Here is a 17,139-nt window from a genome sequence, read left to right as displayed (position 1 = left end):
TTGGGTGCAGATTTGATCTCTGGCTGGGGAGCTAAGACCCCACATGCCTCTTGGCCAAAAGATAAAACAGAAGCAATATTAAAAAAAAATTCAATAAAGACTTTTAAAATATGTTTAAAAAATACAGAGATTGACTCTGGTGGATCTAGGACAAAAAAAAAGAAGCATCAGTCACCTCTTCAATGTCCCATGTGTAATAGAGCCCCCACCCCCACCCCCGACTTGGCCATGGCACCCCATTCTCAAGCAGTTGGCTGGATAACAGCTATAGTTATCCCAAAGCCGGTTTTGGTAGACTGCTGTATATGTGAGTATGGGATTAAGATTAATTCACTCTAAGAGTGCCTGCTGAGACACTTGGCTGCTACTGCTGCTAAGTCGCTTCAGTCGTGTCCGACTCTGGGCGACCCAAGACAGCAGCCCACCAGGCTCCCCTGTCCCTGGGATTCTCCAGGCAAGAACACTGGAGTGGGTTGCCATTTCCTTCTCCAATGCATGAAAGTGAAAAGTGAAAGTGAAGTCGCTCAGGTGTGTCCGACTCTTAGCGACCCCATGGACTGCAGCCTACCAGGCTCCTCCGTCCATGGGATTTTTCAGGCAAGAGTACTGGAGTGGGTTGCCATTGCCTTCTCCAAGAGAGACACTTGGCTGGGAAGAAGCAAATGTATATGTGTTTCTCTGTGAATTTCTCACTACACAGCCTGGAGGTTTCATTTCCAACAATGTTTTTGGTAAAATAAGAATTTGGCCACACTGTTTGCAGGTAAGATTGACCTGAGAGTCTGGAAGCCTGGGACCCCAACAAATACTGGTCATGCGTATGACCTGCAGTCGTAGGGGAACTGCATCCCCTCTGGCTACCACAGGATTACCATTAGGTCCTGTCCACCCCAGGGTAGGACAGTGAAGGGGCTTCCCTGGTGGCTCAGATGGTAAAGAATCCACCTGCCATGCGGGAGACCTGGGTTCGATCCCTGGGTGGAGAAGATCCCCCTGGAAAAGGGAATGGCTACCCACTCTAGTATTCTTGCCTGGAGAATCCTATGGACAGAGGAGCCTGGTAGTGATAGCTATTAATAAAAACGCTTTGCAAAGACTAAATCCTGAAGAATCACATGATTGTTTTTAACTATTTTAGCAATATTCTTACCAATACTGTGAATTTTAATTTGATACAATAATAATCATACTGAATATCTATGTAGCACTTGGCCTTGTATAAAGAGCTCTTTTTTTCTTTTTCAAGTCCTCTTTAAGGGAATGGATTGTTCCAATTTTTAAAAAAATATGTTAATTTTAAAAGGGTTCATGTACATCTGTGTAAAGAGCTCTTAATGATACGTTTTCCTTTGGTCCTCACAACTCACCTCTCAGGTACTAGTATCATCCCCACCTTACAGATGAGGATGCGTGTGTGTGTGCTGTGTCGTGTCCGACTCTTTGTGACCCCACGGACTGTAGCCCATCAGCCTCCTCTGTCCCTGGGATTCTCCAGGCAAGAATACTGGAGTGGTTGTCATGCCCTCCTCCAGGGGCTCTTCCCCACCCAGGGACTGAACCTGCGTCTCTCAGGTCTCTTGCCTTGGCAGGCAGGTTCTTTACCACTCCTGCCACTTGGGAAGCCCACAGATGAGGATACTGAGTCTCAAAGCAGTAAAGGGCTCCCAGCTCCTTCCCGTAACACTTCTTAATGGCCTGCAGTGTACCAGGCACTGTGCTAGCAGCTTGTGTTACCTAAATGATTTCTTAAGAAAGTCAGAGCCAAGACTCTAGCAGGCAGCCTCTGACCTCAAGTCTGCCATTGTTCGCAGGGTGCTGCCACTACCCTCTGGACTGAGAAGACCAGGGTAGTAATGGCAGTGTTTGCTGTCATCATAGAGGGCCCGTGACTGCCACTGTTTCAGCATTTACGTGCCAGACACACACAACACATAATTGCTCATTTTCACACCAATTCTGATGCAGAAGTAACTTTTCTTCTATGCAAGGCTCAGGGAGTGTGCCCCACATTACACACGTAAGAAGTGGTTAAACCAGGGAGCGAGCGCAGTAGCAGCAGAAGCATTCATTGAGGGCTAGTTTAGTGTGTGCCAGATATTGCACTTGGACATTTTATGAATTATGTCCTAAAACCTGCAACCGTTACCCCACAAGGAAGGAGGTGTTGTTATTCCCTGCAGAGTGACAAAGCAACTTGCCCAAGGGCGCATAGCTAGCGATAGGAGGCTACTGCCTGGTGACGGGTCCACTTCTGTTCTATCGGGCTTCGTGTCCCTCAGGGCAAGGACACTGCCTCTACCCCCCGTCCCTGCTGAGCCGGGATTGGCATGTAGTAGGCACCGCCTGGGTTCGTTAGATAAAAATCTGTTCTTGAGACCACACGCTGATCAAAAGGAAGCCAGTCAGGGTCAAAGAAGATGCTCTGAGAACACCAGTGCTCCTCGGACCATGTAACCTTGGCAACACAGTCTGTCCCGCTGCTCCTGGGTTGCCACTGAGCACACCGGTCAACGCTCACCCTCTTGGCCCGCAGGATTGCCAACCTGAAGATCCAGCTCGCCAAGCTTGACAGTGAGGCCTGGCCTGGGGTGCTCGACTCTGAGAGGGACCGGCTGATCCTCATCAACGAGAAGGAGGAGCTGCTGAAGGAGATGCGTTTCATCAGCCCTCGGAAGTGGACCCAAGGGGAGGTGGAGCAGCTGGAGATGGCCCGCCGGCGGCTGGAGAAGGACCTGCAGGCGGCCCGGGACACCCAGAGCAAGGCGCTGACTGAGAGGTGGGGCTGGGCCGGGGGCACGGGGCCCTTCCCTGCTGCTGGTCATCCTCCAGCCCCGCAGTGAGAGGGCCAACCTGGGACGCCCGGGCGCCACTCTGAGAGCACAGTTTAGGGAGCTCATCACTTTCCAGAAGAGCAAATCTAGGAAAGTGACTCACCAGCCAACCATCCCAAAATTTTACCAGAGGGAATCACATTACCAAAACGTCTGCTCGCATGCAGATTTTCAGAAATTCTCTTCTGAGATAAGCTCTATGTAATTTACAGCAGTTGTTCTCCAGCTTTGTGATAGTGACTCACATATTATTACCGAATAGACAAAAGTTTCACAAAACAGTGCGTAGTCTTTGTGTGTGACAGTCCTCTATACTTTTACTGCATCTCTCTTCACACCGGTCGTGGCCCACTAAATTGGTTTTGCCCCCTGCTAAGGAATTGCAATTTGCAGTTTGAAAAACACAGGTTTAGATGGGGCTTGCAAACTGAGATACTGATAGGGGTCAAGCAGGTGATATAAATGCCAGAGGCTGCTTGGCCATGGGCCATGTTAGACTGCAGTGCTCAGACCCCAGGTGTTGTCTGCAGCCTCCAGGAGGTAAGTACAGGCCCCAGGCTGCTAGAGGCCCCATTTTTCAAGAAAAGAGTTCTTTTGATTCTTTTTTCAATATTGGCAACTAATCCAAAACCATTTTTAACACCCTAGAGGCTAAATTAGCTTCATCTGTGGGCTTGATTTAACATGAAAGCCACTGGTTTACATTCTCCAGTTTAGACTGTACAGTGAAAGTCGCTCAGTTGTGTCTGACTCTTTGCGACCCCATAGACAGTCCATGGAATTCTCCAGACCAGAATACTGGAGTGGGTAGCCTTTCCCTTTTCCAGGAGATCTTCCCAATCCAGGGATCAAACCCAGGCCTCCTGCATTGCAGGCAGATTCTTTACCAGCTGAGCCACAATAGCCTTTAATCCTTTAGTATCTCACCAGACTCCACACCCATACTACACAGAGCATATCTCTGTGTTCACAGAGTCCTACAGGTGGTCCTTCAATCCCCAGCTTCTGCATTTATGCAAGAGATGTTTTGTGGCACATATTTTACATGCAAAGCAATTTGGAGAATTCAGAAGTGAATAGGTCATGATCTCTGCTCTGATACTCTTAAAAGTGTATTCAGTTATTTTCACTTTTTTTTTTTGGCAGCAGACTTTATTGGACAAAGTCCCTGCCCTTAATCTCGTGGACAGAGGAGCCTGTTGTTTAGTCGCTCAGTCGGGTCCAATGTTTCGCCACCCCGTGGAATGTGTGGCGATAGGGGTGTGTGGCAATAGGACTGTCCATCCCATGGAATGGACTGTAGCACGCCAGGCTTTCCTGTCCTTTACCATCTCCCGGAGCCTGCTAAAACTCATGTCCATTGAGTTGGTGACGTCATCCAACTGTCTCATCCTCTGTCATCCCCTTCTCCTCCTGCCTTCAGTCTTTCTCAGCATCAGGGTCTTTTCTAATGAGTCAGCTCTTTGCATCAGGTGGCCAAAGTATTGGAGGTTCAGCTTGAGCATCAGTCCTTCCAGTGAATATTCAGGAATGAATAGTCCTTCTAATGAATATTCAGGAATATGCAGCATCAGTCCTTCCAGTGAATATTCAGAGGAGCCTGGCAAGCTACAGTTCGCAAGAGTCAGACATGTCCTAGTGACTAAACCACCACCACCTGCCCTTAAGGAGCTACAATTGAAGTCGTGCTGTGCTTAGTCGCTCAGCCCTGTCCGACTCTTTGCGTCCCCATGGACTGTAGCCCACCCGGCTCCTCTATCTGTGGGATTCTCCAGGCAAGAATACTGGAGTGGGTTGCCATGCCCTCCTCCAAGGGATCTTCCCATCCCAGGGATCGAACCCAAGCCTCCCACATTGTAGGCAGAGTCTTTACTGGCTGAGCCACCAGGGAAGCCCAGAATTGAAGACTGTGGTTTTCAAACTTGTTGTGGGGTGGACACGGGCGAGAGGGGAAGGGATGAGCAGGGGCATTCCTCTTTCCAGTGTACTCAGAGGCAGAAGCCCAGTTTATAAAGCAGATGAAGCTGGCTGGGCCAGTGGCAGCAGGCCAGGTGTCCTAGGTGTCCAGCTGTGCTCTCTGTATCACCCTGTGATGGGGGCTAGGATGCTTTCAGGGAGCCTCCTCTGTGCTAAGGCACCCTGCTTGCAGCCCCACCCTGGTAACTGTGAGTGAGCTCTATCTGCATATGGCAGGGTGCCAAATGGGTCAAGTTGACCCGCCTCTGCCTGGCCTCCTGTAAGCACATCAAAGGGTCCATTGACTGTCAGTGGTGGGAAATCTTTCCCCACCAAGCCACTTGTCAGAACTATTTGCAGGGATGTGTCACTTTCCTCACCTTTTCCTTCTCCTGGGAGGAGTGGCTGATTGCTGACACACCACCAGGCAGCTGGGAGGAGGAGGAAAGGGCTTCAGTAGCTGGTGGTTTATAGCCCTAAGAAGTGCCTTCTAGAAATCTCCTTTAGTGCCAAGACCCTGTCCTACTTTCCCCATGGCTGTGCAGCTTGGAGACGAGGCCTCTGACACGACACTTTTTGCCTTTAGTGTCATTTGAAAGAATAAATGGTTAGCCAACCTGAGCAGACCCTTACAGGCCTCTGCGTGTATCTCCTAATGTGTCTGCCGGTCCTCTGGGTTCCTGACTTGCTTCCAGGCCCTCCAGCTATCACTGGGAAGCCCTCAGCTATTCATCATGCTCACAGCAAGCAGCTGAAAAGAACAGATCCGTGACCGCCTTACTCCTTGGTGCGTCAGTAGAAATACCCTTTCTACCACTGACCTTGAGCAAGTCATTGACCATATGGACTTCAACTGCCTAATATGGGGGCAAAAACAAGATAATTACATTATATACAAATATTTATATATTCTGAAGGCCGGTGGTTAGACCAGATTGTGAACTGAGGCTCTTCTCTAATAATTTCAGTTTCTTGAAATTAGGATTGGATATGCTGTTAGAACTCCCTAAAGTGAGTATTAGTCGCTCAGTCAAGTCTGACTCTCTGTGATTCTAGAGCCTGTTGCCCGCCAGGCTCCTCTGTCCATGGGATTCTCCAGGCAAAAATACTGGAGCAGGTTGCCATGCCCTCCTTCAGGGAATCTCCCCAACCCAGGGATCAAACCTGCGTCTTAAGAGTCTCCTGCATTGACAGGTGGGTTCTTGACCACTAGTGCCACCTGGGAAGCCTATACTACATGCAAAAGGTACCATTATGTACCAGATTCTGTAACCTACATCATCTCATCTAAGCCTCCCAGCAACCCTGAGATTAATCTTCCCGTCATAGATGAGGAAACTGAGGCTCACCCGATATCACCGAGGCACAGAGCCGGGATTACTACCCAGGCTGCTGCCCACTTAGAAGGCCTTCAGCATCATCTTTCAAAGGTCTGACTGCTCTCCTAGAACAGTGAGTTCACACAGCCCATCCAGGGAAGCCAGAACCTCCAGTCCATTGCAACTGCTGAGCGGCTGACTCGAGGTCCCAGAGAGCAGGGTCCCCTGGGTCACGCAGAGAGAAGCCAGGGAAAGCCTTGGGAAGGACAGGACTGATGGCCTGAGCCCTGCAGGTGAGAGAGGAGAAAGCCCACCCATACGTCTTCATCTGTGTTCTTTGCCTCCAGCGCCCTGACTGTCTGTGTTCATCTTCTGACTCTCTTGTTCTCTATCTAGGTTTCTTTCTCTTTTTGTTTCTCAGGCATGCATGCTCAGTTGCTACTCTTTGCAACCCCGTGGACTGTAGTCCACCAGGCTCCTCTGTCCATAGAATTTTCTAGGCAAGAATACTGGAGTGGGTTGCCGTTTCCTTCTCCAGGGGATCTTCCCAACCTGGGGATTGAACCCATGTCTCTTGTGTTTCCTACACTGGATTCTTTACCACTGAGCCTCCAGGGAAGCCATGCTCCACTCTTTCTTCTCTCTCTCTTTAAGTGGGACAGAGGGGACTTCCCAGTGGCTGAGACTCTGGGCTCCAAATGCAGGGACCCTGGTTCAATCCCTGGTCAGGGAACTAGATCCCACATGCCACAACTAAGAGTTTGGATGCTGCAACAAAGATTGAAGATCCCACATGCCACAACTAAGACTCGGCACAGTCAAATAAATTAAATAAATTTTTTTTTTTTAAGTGAGACAGAGGATGAAATGGTTGGGTGGTGTCCCCGACTCAATGGACATGAGTTTGAGCAAACTCTGGGAGACAGTGTAGGATGGGGAGGCCTGCTGTGCTGCAGTCCATGGGATCACAAAGAGTCGTATACGACTTGGTGACTGAACAACAATTGTACTCCTCACCTGCACACAACAGTCTCTTTGTTCAAGGTGGCTTTGATTAGGCCAGAAAGAGACACATCCAGGAACAGCACACCACAGGGCCTGCCAAACCCCAATCAGGAATCGGTGAGAAACACAGACCTCTCCCCAAGACTCCCTGTCCTACCCCTCCTCCCGCCTCCCTTCTTGTGGACCCTCCCCACCACTCCAGAGAGCTGCAGTGCCTGTTAGAGTGGGGTCTCTGCCCCCTGCCCCAAGGGCCAACTCCCCAGACCTGAGACGCAGCCCAGGCTCTTGCATTTTTAACCAGCACCCCAGGTGCTGAGCTACAGCTTGTGGGGATTCCAGCCCCACCCCCTGGGTCCTCTGCGTGCTTCCACGCTTGATGTGCCCTTGGCCTCCCGGCATGTGCTGGGCATCACATGCAAACGCCATATGGCCACCGAAGCCCCTTGCCTCTGGGAGGCGGCCTCAGCACCTGCATGCTGTTACTGGTGGTGACACCCCTGTGCTTAAGAAGTCCAGGCCACCTGGCTCCCAGTCCCCTAAGCCTGCGGTTGGGCCTCCAGGGGGGCGGTACCTGCGTTTACTTCTAGTGTGCCGTGCTGTGGTCTCCGCCCAGAGGAGAGAAAGACGGAGGTAGAAATGGTGACCCCCCAGCTGTGCCTTGACCCTCCCCCCCAAAACCTCACACCCTTTCAAGGTCTTGCTCTTATAGAGGGTCACATTCCACAGTCCTGTCCATTCCATTGAAAACTGGGCTTTTGTTCATTACTGGCTCCATCTGCTGGCCTGCTGTCTGCCCCCGCCCCCAGCCCCAGGCAGGACTCTGGAATCACAGCGCCAGGAGTTGAACCAGCCAAGAACCATGCTGAGGCCACTGCGCCCGCTGTTCCTGTGGTCTTTTCTGTAATTTCACAGCCCAGCTCCCCAGTGACAGATCCCGCCCGTCTCTCATCACTCTCCAGTTGTGTCTCTGGTCTTCGTGGCAGGGCCTGTGTTGGGGGCCTGGGGCATGTCGGTGGAGGGATGGCATGGCTAGCTTTTCCATGGGAATGAACTCTTTCTCTCAGGCCCCGGGCTGGGTTGGCTGTGCTTTGGGAGCAATGAGTCAGTCGTTCCTCGTCAAGTAGGATGGCATAAAGGGATATGAAGATCCTTCCATGGGAGATTATTTTTTAATTTATTATTTACTTTTTTGGCTGTGCTGGGTCTTCACCGCTGCACCTGGGCTTTCTCTAGTTGGAGCGAACAGGGGCTGCTCTTCACTGTGGCTTCTCACGCGGGTGGCTTCTCTGTGCTCTTGTTGCGGAGCACGAGCTCTTTCTAGAGCCTGGGCTCGGTAGCTGTGGCACACAGACTCAGCTGCTCTGCAGCATGTGTTCTCTTCACAGACCTGTGTCCCCTACATTGGTGGGTGGCTTCTTAACCTCTGGGCCACCAGAGGAGTCCCAAGGGAGATCGAACGTCTGGGTCTTTTCAGGAGAGCAAAGGAGCTTTCCCTGTGTCAACTGGGGCGGAGTCTTCCCTTCAGTGATGCTTTTTCAAACATGTCCATGTTGTGGGCACCGTGCTCGGGGCTGGGAGAGTGAGGCACAGCTCCTGCCTTACAATCCCCAGCTACTGAAGCACCTTGGAAACTGCAATGTGCCAAAAAGTCACCTGAGACAGGTAATAACGATGTAGATTCCAGGGAATTCCCTGGTGGGCCAATGGTTAGGACTTGGCACTTTCCCTGCTGAGGCCTGGGTTCAATCCCTGGTCAGGGAATTAAGATCCCACATGCTGAGTGGCGTGGCCAAAAAAAAAAAAAAAAGAGAGAGATGCATATTCCTGAGCCCAGGAGTTCCCTGACTGTTCAGTGGTTGGGTCTCCACGCTTTCACTACTAAAAGGTTCTGGATTTGATCCCTGGTCAGGGAACTAAAATCCCGCAAGCCACACTGTACTGGCCAAAAAAATAAAAATAAATAAAAACCCAAGGATTTTGCCCTCAGGACAGGAATTGCAGAAATGAGCATTGTTGTCAGCATGCCTGGGTGCAGGCCTTTGCTCCCGGGCCCTGTGATGCTCCATCACACTCACCAGGATCTTCCCCAGGCGCTCTGGAACCGTTCTCTCAAGCTCCTTTGCTGACTGCTTCTTGCCTGTTCAGCCTTGAGATGCTGTTTAGACTCAGAGCTTGGTGGTGGACCCTACCTTTTGTTGTCCCCTTTATATTTTGCCCTAAGATGGTGCATTTGTTTGTTAGGGATGCCAAACCAGCATACCACACATGGGGTGACTTCAACAACAAAAATGTGTTGAATATTTCCTCAGAGTCCTGGAAGCCAGAAGTCCAAAGTCAAGGTGTTGGCAGGGTTGTTTCTTCTGAGGCCTCTCTCTGTGGCTCCTGGGTCTGCACATGGTCATCTACACATCTTCATGTGGTCTTCTCTCTCTGCACACCCGTGCCCAGCACAGGAAGGGATGGTTGGGTGGAGTCTTAACTCTGCCACTAACTCTCTAGCTTTAAGTAAACTATTTAGCTCTAAGAGCCTCAGCTTCCCCATGCATAAAGTGAGATGATAAAATTCTTACCAAGAAGGGTTATTGTGCAAATGATTTAAGGCAATATCAGGGCTTCCCTGGTGGCTCCTCAGTGAAGAATCCTCCTGCCAATGCAGGAGACACAGGTTCAGTCTCTGAATCGGGAAGATCCCCTGGAGGAGGAAATGGCAACCCTCTCCAGTATTCTTGCCTGAGGAATCCCATGGGCAGAGACACCTGGTAGGCTACAGTCTATGGAGTCATAGAGTCGGACACGACTTGGCGACTAAAGAACAACAACCTAAGTTTCCTAGTCAGCCCTTGGTATATAGCAGGCGATGCATATAGCAGTTACTATAACACTGTACATAGAGACCATATCTCTCCAACATCATAGTACAATGCTCCTAGGGTGTTCCCGTGTGTGTGTAGGTCTGTGGACATCTTCCTGAGTGCATGCCTGCGATTCCTCTCTCAGGGAGATGGAGGCTGGATTCCCCAGGGCTTCCCCCTCGTATCTTCTCTCACTCCCTCCAGGTTGAAGTTAAACAGTAAGAGGAACCAGCTGGTGAGAGAGCTCGAGGAAGCCACCCGGCAGGTCGCGGCCCTGCACTCCCAGCTGAAGAGGTGAGTGGTGGGCAGTGGGGTAAGTGTTCCCCGGGGAATGGCCAGATATGCTTGAGTGCACAGCAGGTCCGTGGATGGTCCGGCTGGGCGTGTGCTGGGCCAGGTGTGGCCCAGGGCAGGGTCCTTCAGCACCCCAGACCGCAGCCTCCTCAGTCCTGACAGCGCACAGAAGGCCCCAGTCAGGTACTGTTGAGTCTCGTTCACATCCCTCACCCCTCCCAGCCAACTTGCGCGACACAGAGGGGGTCGGCTTCAGGCCGGGGCCTCGCTGGGCAGCGTGGCCAGAATTTTAGCACAACATTTTGTTTTCATCAGATATTCTTATCAGTTGACAGGGCTTTTCAAATTACACGTAGGATATAAAGGCTCCTTTTGGAGATAACTATGTTAATGTTTAAAAAGTGAGTTGATTTGGAGAAAAATATTAAGCCTCATTACTTGGCATTGGATTCAATATGGAAAAATAGGAAAATGGAGTGCAGCTGGTGGAGGTTTGAGAAACAGAGGAGGAAGTGGACTCAGAAGGCAGCTGGCTTGGGTTCGAATCCCAACTCTGCCGGCTCCTGATTATGTGGCCTTCTCTGGATATCCCTTTCAGAGAGGCGGGGGTGCACAATCTGCCCTGGACACCATCAGGGGGTCCAGTGAAATAGTGTGTCCTGAGTGCTTTCCAGGGGAGCTTCCGGGCGGCCCACCCGCTCAGTGTCCTCTGCTCCCCCCAACCCCAGCCTCTCCGGCAGCATGCAGAGCCTGTCCTCCGGCAGCAGTCCTGGGTCCCTCACGTCCAGCCGGGGCTCCCTGGCTGCCTCCAGCCTGGACTCCTCTGCCTCGGCCAGCTTCACCGACCTCTACTATGACCCGTTCGAGCAGCTGGACTCGGAGCTGCAGAACAAGGTGGAATTCCTGCTCCTGGAGGGGGCCACAGGCTTCCGGCCCTCTGGCTGCATCACCACCATCCACGAGGACGAAGTGGCCAAGACCCAGAGGGCAGAGGGGGGCGGCCGCCTGCAGGCCCTGCGCTCCCTATCGGGCACCCCCAAGTCCATGACCTCCCTGTCCCCCCGGTCCTCGCTCTCCTCCCCGTCCCCGCCCTGCTCGCCTCTCATCGTTGACCCCCTCCTGGCTGGGGACGCCTTCCTGAGCAACCTGGAGTTTGAAGACCCTGAGCTGAGTGCCGCTCTCTGCGAGCTGAGCCTTGGCAGCAGCACGCGGGAAAGGTACCAGCTGGAGGAGCCAGGCCCGGAGGGCAAGCCGCTGGGCCAAGGTAGAGAGCACCGCATCCCAGGAGGGAGGGAGGTGGGACTGTGCTCAGGACCGAGTTCTGACCCCAGTGATAATTGTGACAGTTACGGGCAACAGTTACTGCTTTCTACCTACAGATCTGTACACGGTGTATCGATTTATTCATTCATGCAGTAGGTATTTATTACGTGTTTACTGTCATCTAGATCCTGTGCAAAGGGTTTTTCCATGGTGGATTCATTCATGCAACAGATATTAAGTACCTGTGGAAACTATGTCTTAATGGGTGGACATGGATTCATTCATTCTTTCATTGGACAGATAGGCCATGTGGGTTAGTTAGAGGACACAGTGTGGAGGACAGATAAGGTCCTGGTTCCATGAAGCCTGCATGCAAATGAAGGCACAAATAATAACTGTACGAGCAGATCGGGGGAGAGCACTTAGGAGGAAAATAAAACAGGGTGTGATGGAGCCTTTCAGGTTGGAGTGGGGCTGCCATTTCAGGCTGGGTGGTGAAGGAAGGCAACATTTCAACTGCGACTTGAACAGTGAGAAAGAGCCAGCCTTGAGAGAAGCAAGAGCAAAGTGTCTGAGGCTGAAACAGGGGCTGCAAGAGAGACCAGAGGGAGGGGATCACCAACAGGACAGAGAATCAGGCAGAGAACAAATTGTGTAAGGTAAGGAGTTTACATTTTACGCTAATTGCAGCAAGAATCCATGTGATTGAAGCCAGGAAATGACAAAAGATCACTCCTGTTATGAGGTCAAAAAGGGCATTGTAGTCTAGACTGAGATTCAGGTCAGAAGCTTCAAAGTAAAAGATGATGCCGATAATGACAGCCAAGGTTTATTAGAAAAATTTTCATCTATAACAGCAACCACATAATAAATTATAATGGTCAGTATTTATTGGGGTGCATTGATGTGGGAAATGCGCTTGATATGGTGAAATAGACGCCTTCTATTATACCTGTTTCACAGATGGGGAGACAGAGGCTCAGAGAGGTGCTATTACTTGCCAACATGTGGGGAAGGGAGGACTGGAATCTGGGTTTTTCTGACCCCAGTGCCCAACCTCTTTATCACCACGCTCCCCTTAGGACATGAGGCAGCTCTGTGTATTTATTCCTAAGATACCCCTGACGCTCGCTGACCCTATCTTGCATATGGTATGAAAGTCAGGACTGAGCAGGATGATTTATTGAGTTCAGGTGTACAGTACAGGCACTGTTGTACATATTGATTCATGTAAACCTCAAAACAACACTATGAGGTGGGTGTTGATTTTATCCTCATCTTACAGACTGCAAGGCGTGAGACTCAGTGAGGTTAAGTGACTTGTCTGAGGTCAGTGTCACTGCGGTAAGGCAGGAGAGTCAGGACTGGGCTCAGCACCACCTAGTCAGCAAAGGTCTCCTGCTTCTGACCCCCATGAAGCCAGCCAGAAGCTCAACCCCTTTCAGCTCCAGGAATGGGGGTGGGGGCAGCTGCAGCACCCAGAAATATCAGTTCCTTCGTATACAAGGGCCACTGGGAGCAAGGGAGAAGCAACACGATTTCCTGGTTAATTAAAGGCTCTGCTGGGTGCATGCCAGCCACTTCCTTAGAAGAGCTGGGAGATCCCTGGGGCTCCCTCATCAGGAAGGCAGTCTTGCCGAGTCCTCTCAAACAAAAATAAAAACAGGCTTCCTACTGCAGCAGGTGGAAAGCTTCAGAAAATTGTTCCCTAGAGAGAAGGGGGTGCAGGCAGAACCTCTAATGAGGCTCAAGAAGGGTTCCCGGTGCTCCCTGTCTAAGGGCTGTGATCAGCTGGATCAGGGATGCTGGGACTCCAGTGGGGTGTGGGGAGCGACCCCTCCCCTACCCCCCACCCCCACCCCACCCCACCCCCACCCCACAGCGTCAGTGCAGCTTGGGAGCCAGGGACCACTCACGTTCCAGGCCAGCATTTCTTCATGCCATCTCCAGAAGACTTGCCAGGCTGAGCTCAGACGCTAAGCAGGTTATGCGATTAGTGCCACTGTTCAGTCAGCAGACAAATTAATCTCCTTAAGTGGTTTCCTGGAGGGTGGAGCGGGTTGGGTCTGAAGGCAGGAGGGCTCCAGGGCTGCAGATGTGGGATGCAGGCTGGGAAAGCCACACCCAGATGGCCCCTTGGCCTCTGCCAGGCTCACAGTCACCATCCCCTAGCCCAGCCAGTGCACCGCCCACCCCCATCCATGTGCCTGGCACACAGCAGGTGCTCAGAGGTTGGAACCCCTGAATCTGCCCTCCTTGTGCTGTGTGGAGGTCAGGAGCTGTCCTATTCATCTTGGCAGCTCTGAGTTTGGCAGTGGCCCTGGCACACTGTCAGCACCCATTACTTGGGGAGGGAAGGAATGTGCAGCGTGCGCTGAGTCTGAGTCCCGGGTCAGAGACTTCAGAGGGCCTCCGTCAAGGGCAGGAGAGATGAGCTGACTTAGGAGTGCAGTGGGATAGGCAAGTAGGAGAGCCAGTGCTTAAATCCTTCTTCCCCTTCTTGTCCTCCCGCAAGGGCCCAGGGTCTGTGGTCTTGTCCCAAGTGTGTAGGAAGTGATCTGGAAGGCATCACTATAGTGACGGGAATGGTAGTCATAGTAACTAAGGATAGCAGTACAGCTTTCTAGGGCACTTCCCCGGCCCCAGTCTCTATACTAAGGATTTCCCTATATCATCTCCTTGTGTCCTCCCAACAAAGTAGGTGTTATTATCCCCATTTTACAGATAGGGAATGCAGGGCTTAGAGGGAATAAATCAGCATCCCAGTGTCACAAAGCAGTGTGATTTGAACCCCGGTGGTTTGCCTAATAGAGTCTGAGATGTTAGAACACAGACTCCTCTGCCACCTTTTCCTTCACCCCAAAACACACAGGACCTTGCTGTAAAGGTCAGAGGCAGTAGGATTTTGGTGGGACCATCTTAAAACAACAGGGGATCCACAGTACGTGTTGGGATGACAGTATCCTGATTTCTGAAGCCTGCCTTTTCCCCCGCTCTCTTCCTCCAGCTGTGAATACGGCTCAGGGGTGCGGCCTGAAAGTGGCCTGTGTCTCTGCTGCCGTGTCAGATGAATCCGTGGCCGGGGACAGTGGTGTGTATGAGGCTTCCGTGCAGAGGTGGGTCCCTGAGTCCCAGGCCCCCTCCAGCGTATGTGAGGAACCCACAGGAGGGTGGGGGGCTAGAGATACTTCATGTCTGGGAGACTGCTGATTTCCCCGAGTGCCGTCAAGGGGCATGTGGCCAGGGAGCAAGTACTGGGGAAAGAGCAGCCCCCTTGAGAGAGGGATCTAAAGTCTCTGTGGGCAGGCAGGGTCCACAGGGAGGCTCGGCAGACCCAAACCTTCCTCCTCAAGAATCTGCTGCTCCCTCCCAGAGAGAACCCTGTCTCTGGAAAATGACTTTTGCCCCAGGTCACTGCAGACCAGCCTGACTCTCTCTGTCTTCCCTGTGTTGCCTTCCAGGCTGGGTGTCTCGGAAGCTGCAGCTTTCGACAGTGATGAATCAGAAGCAGTGGGTGCCACCCGGGTTCAGATCGCCCTGAAGTAAGGGGCAGGGGTGGGGGGACAGAGGGGTGTGGTCTGCACTGGGTCCCTTCCTCCCCCTTCTGCAGCGTGTCCAGCATTTACCCTCCTCCAGAACCAGCAGGCCCCGCTGACAGCTGTGGGCTAACTAAAGGTGGGGGTCTCTTTCTATGCCTCCCAGCTCCCCATTTTGCAAAAGAGAAAAAAACAGGGTTTGAAGACTGTACCTTGCTTGGTGTCACTGAGCTGGGCAGGGGCCAAGCCGGGCAGGGACTGAGACCGCCTGCCTCTTGGTGTGTTTGGTTATCATCGTTACTACAGCTTTTTTCTTATCATCTCATCTGGACTGAAGTCAACCCCTCGGGGGCTACAGCCTAGATTTCCTGTTGTTGCTCATCTCTTGATGAGGAATGGTCTTCATTATTTTTAAATAGGAATTCATTGCCTACATTTAGCTCTCAGGAAATTTTACACAACCTCTGGCTTCCCTTTAAAAAATCAGACTGACAGCTCTGGACCTGTGTCCCCGCATGGTGGCAAACACTGGGTCAGTGATCTCCAGCTCACCACAGTCCCAGAGCCGTCAGCAGCTCCGTCCATGATAATTAAGGGAGAGAGAAATAAATGTATTACCAACAGGTGCTCTGTATGCCCCCTTTTCATTTCAGGTATGATGAGAAGAATAAGCAGTTTGCAATATTCATCATCCAGCTGAGCAACCTTTCTGCTTTGTTGCTGCAGCAAGACCAGAAAGTGTGAGTGTGTAGCTGATGGACTGTGTATCATCCTCTCGCCCTCTGCGCCCATCCCAGGGGACACTCTCCTTTCTGCCCTGCTCCGACCACGGGCCCCCTAGACCACTATGGGTGGTTAGTGCACGTGACCATGAGGCGCGGTCAGGGCCACGACCGTGGATGCAGGCAGGGTGGCAGACACGCTCAGTCTAAAGAGGAGAGCCCCAGACAGCTTTCCATGTGTGTCCTGAGCCCCGATCAGGTGCCAGCACTAAGAATGGGGTGGCGAGCAAACCCCTGTCCTTGTGAACTTGAAGTCTGGTTGGTGAAGGAGGATGTCACGGCCCCTTTTGTCTGCTCTAAGCGCTAATGTTTCGTGCAGAAAGAGCCAGGCCTGCCTTTCTCAAGAGCCAGTTCCCATCAGCATGATTCTGTGGGCAGGTTGTGATGGGTGTTAACTCTACGGCTAATAATACAGCAGAGACCTGCACTGTTTGCCTCTCGGCTCTGCCTGGTACAGACGGGTTTCTGTTTCATTGAGCTCATCTGCCTCCATGCCCCTCCTTTGCTAGACTGTAGGCCTTGAGGGCAGCAGTATGAGCTTCTGTCTCTATGGTCTGCACCCTGCCAGCGCCTGGGGCGTGACATGTGGGAAGGAGGAAGGCAGGCCCAAAAGCAGGCAAAACAGAAGGCAGACGAGATTGGACACACAGCGACTGGGGAAATGACAAACTCTTGTCCTCTGTGGCTTCCTGGGGGATTTGCAGCAGCTATGTAGTCTAAGGCCTGAGCCCCCGACCCGGGCCGACCTGACCCTGGCTGTCGTGCGTGCCTGCCCCTCTAGGAACATTCGAGCGGCTATCCTTCCGTGCTCCGAGAGCACCACCTGCCTCTTCCGGACCCGGCCCCTGGATGCCGCGGACACCCTGGTGTTCAATGAGGTGTTCTGGGTGTCCATGTCCTACCCAGCCCTACACCAAAAGACCTTAAGAGTCGACGTCTGTACCACCGACAGGTGCCACCTGGAGGAGTGCCTGGTGAGAGCTCTATCTGTCTGTCCAGCCTTCTGTCCTTCTTGATCCACCTTTGCACTTCAGGGAGAAGGCTTGGGGCAAACACGGCTTGTACCAGCCCAGCTCTTCGTGCGTTCTAGGTACTTACTGGGAGCGGCGGGGAGAGAGAGCAGGGAGCTCCTTTATCTGCTATGGAATTGCGGGGCCTCATCCCTTCCTTGTGCCTGAAGCTGAGCCACCTTCCTTTCCCACCATGTGGCCTGAGATGCTTTAATTGTCTGTTTCCTTATCTGTAAAACCAGCTAACCCTGACTACTTCATAGGTGGTTCTCTGGAGACTGAATGAAGCGC

At 52.0% G+C, this 17,139-nt stretch overlaps 1 protein-coding gene across 1 annotated transcript in view; it reads left to right on the top strand.

Moving 5' to 3' along the window:
• WWC1 (WW and C2 domain containing 1) overlaps positions 1-17,139 on the top strand; it is a 156,165-nt gene that overhangs the window by 109,874 nt on the left and 29,152 nt on the right. The window contains exons 9-15 of the mRNA XM_040239437.1: positions 2,534-2,776; positions 10,168-10,257; positions 10,986-11,521; positions 14,528-14,636; positions 14,982-15,062; positions 15,710-15,796; positions 16,620-16,812. Of these exons, the coding sequence (XP_040095371.1) occupies positions 2,534-2,776; positions 10,168-10,257; positions 10,986-11,521; positions 14,528-14,636; positions 14,982-15,062; positions 15,710-15,796; positions 16,620-16,812 (1,339 nt within the window). The remainder of the gene's footprint in view (positions 1-2,533; positions 2,777-10,167; positions 10,258-10,985; positions 11,522-14,527; positions 14,637-14,981; positions 15,063-15,709; positions 15,797-16,619; positions 16,813-17,139) is intronic.

Source organism: Oryx dammah, unplaced genomic scaffold (assembly GCF_014754425.2).
Source record: "Oryx dammah isolate SB20612 unplaced genomic scaffold, SCBI_Odam_1.1 HiC_scaffold_5, whole genome shotgun sequence".
NCBI classification, from domain to species: Eukaryota; Metazoa; Chordata; class Mammalia; order Artiodactyla; family Bovidae; genus Oryx; species Oryx dammah.
Note: the sequence above shows the minus strand (reverse complement) of the source record. Positions and strands in the feature narration are given on the sequence as shown.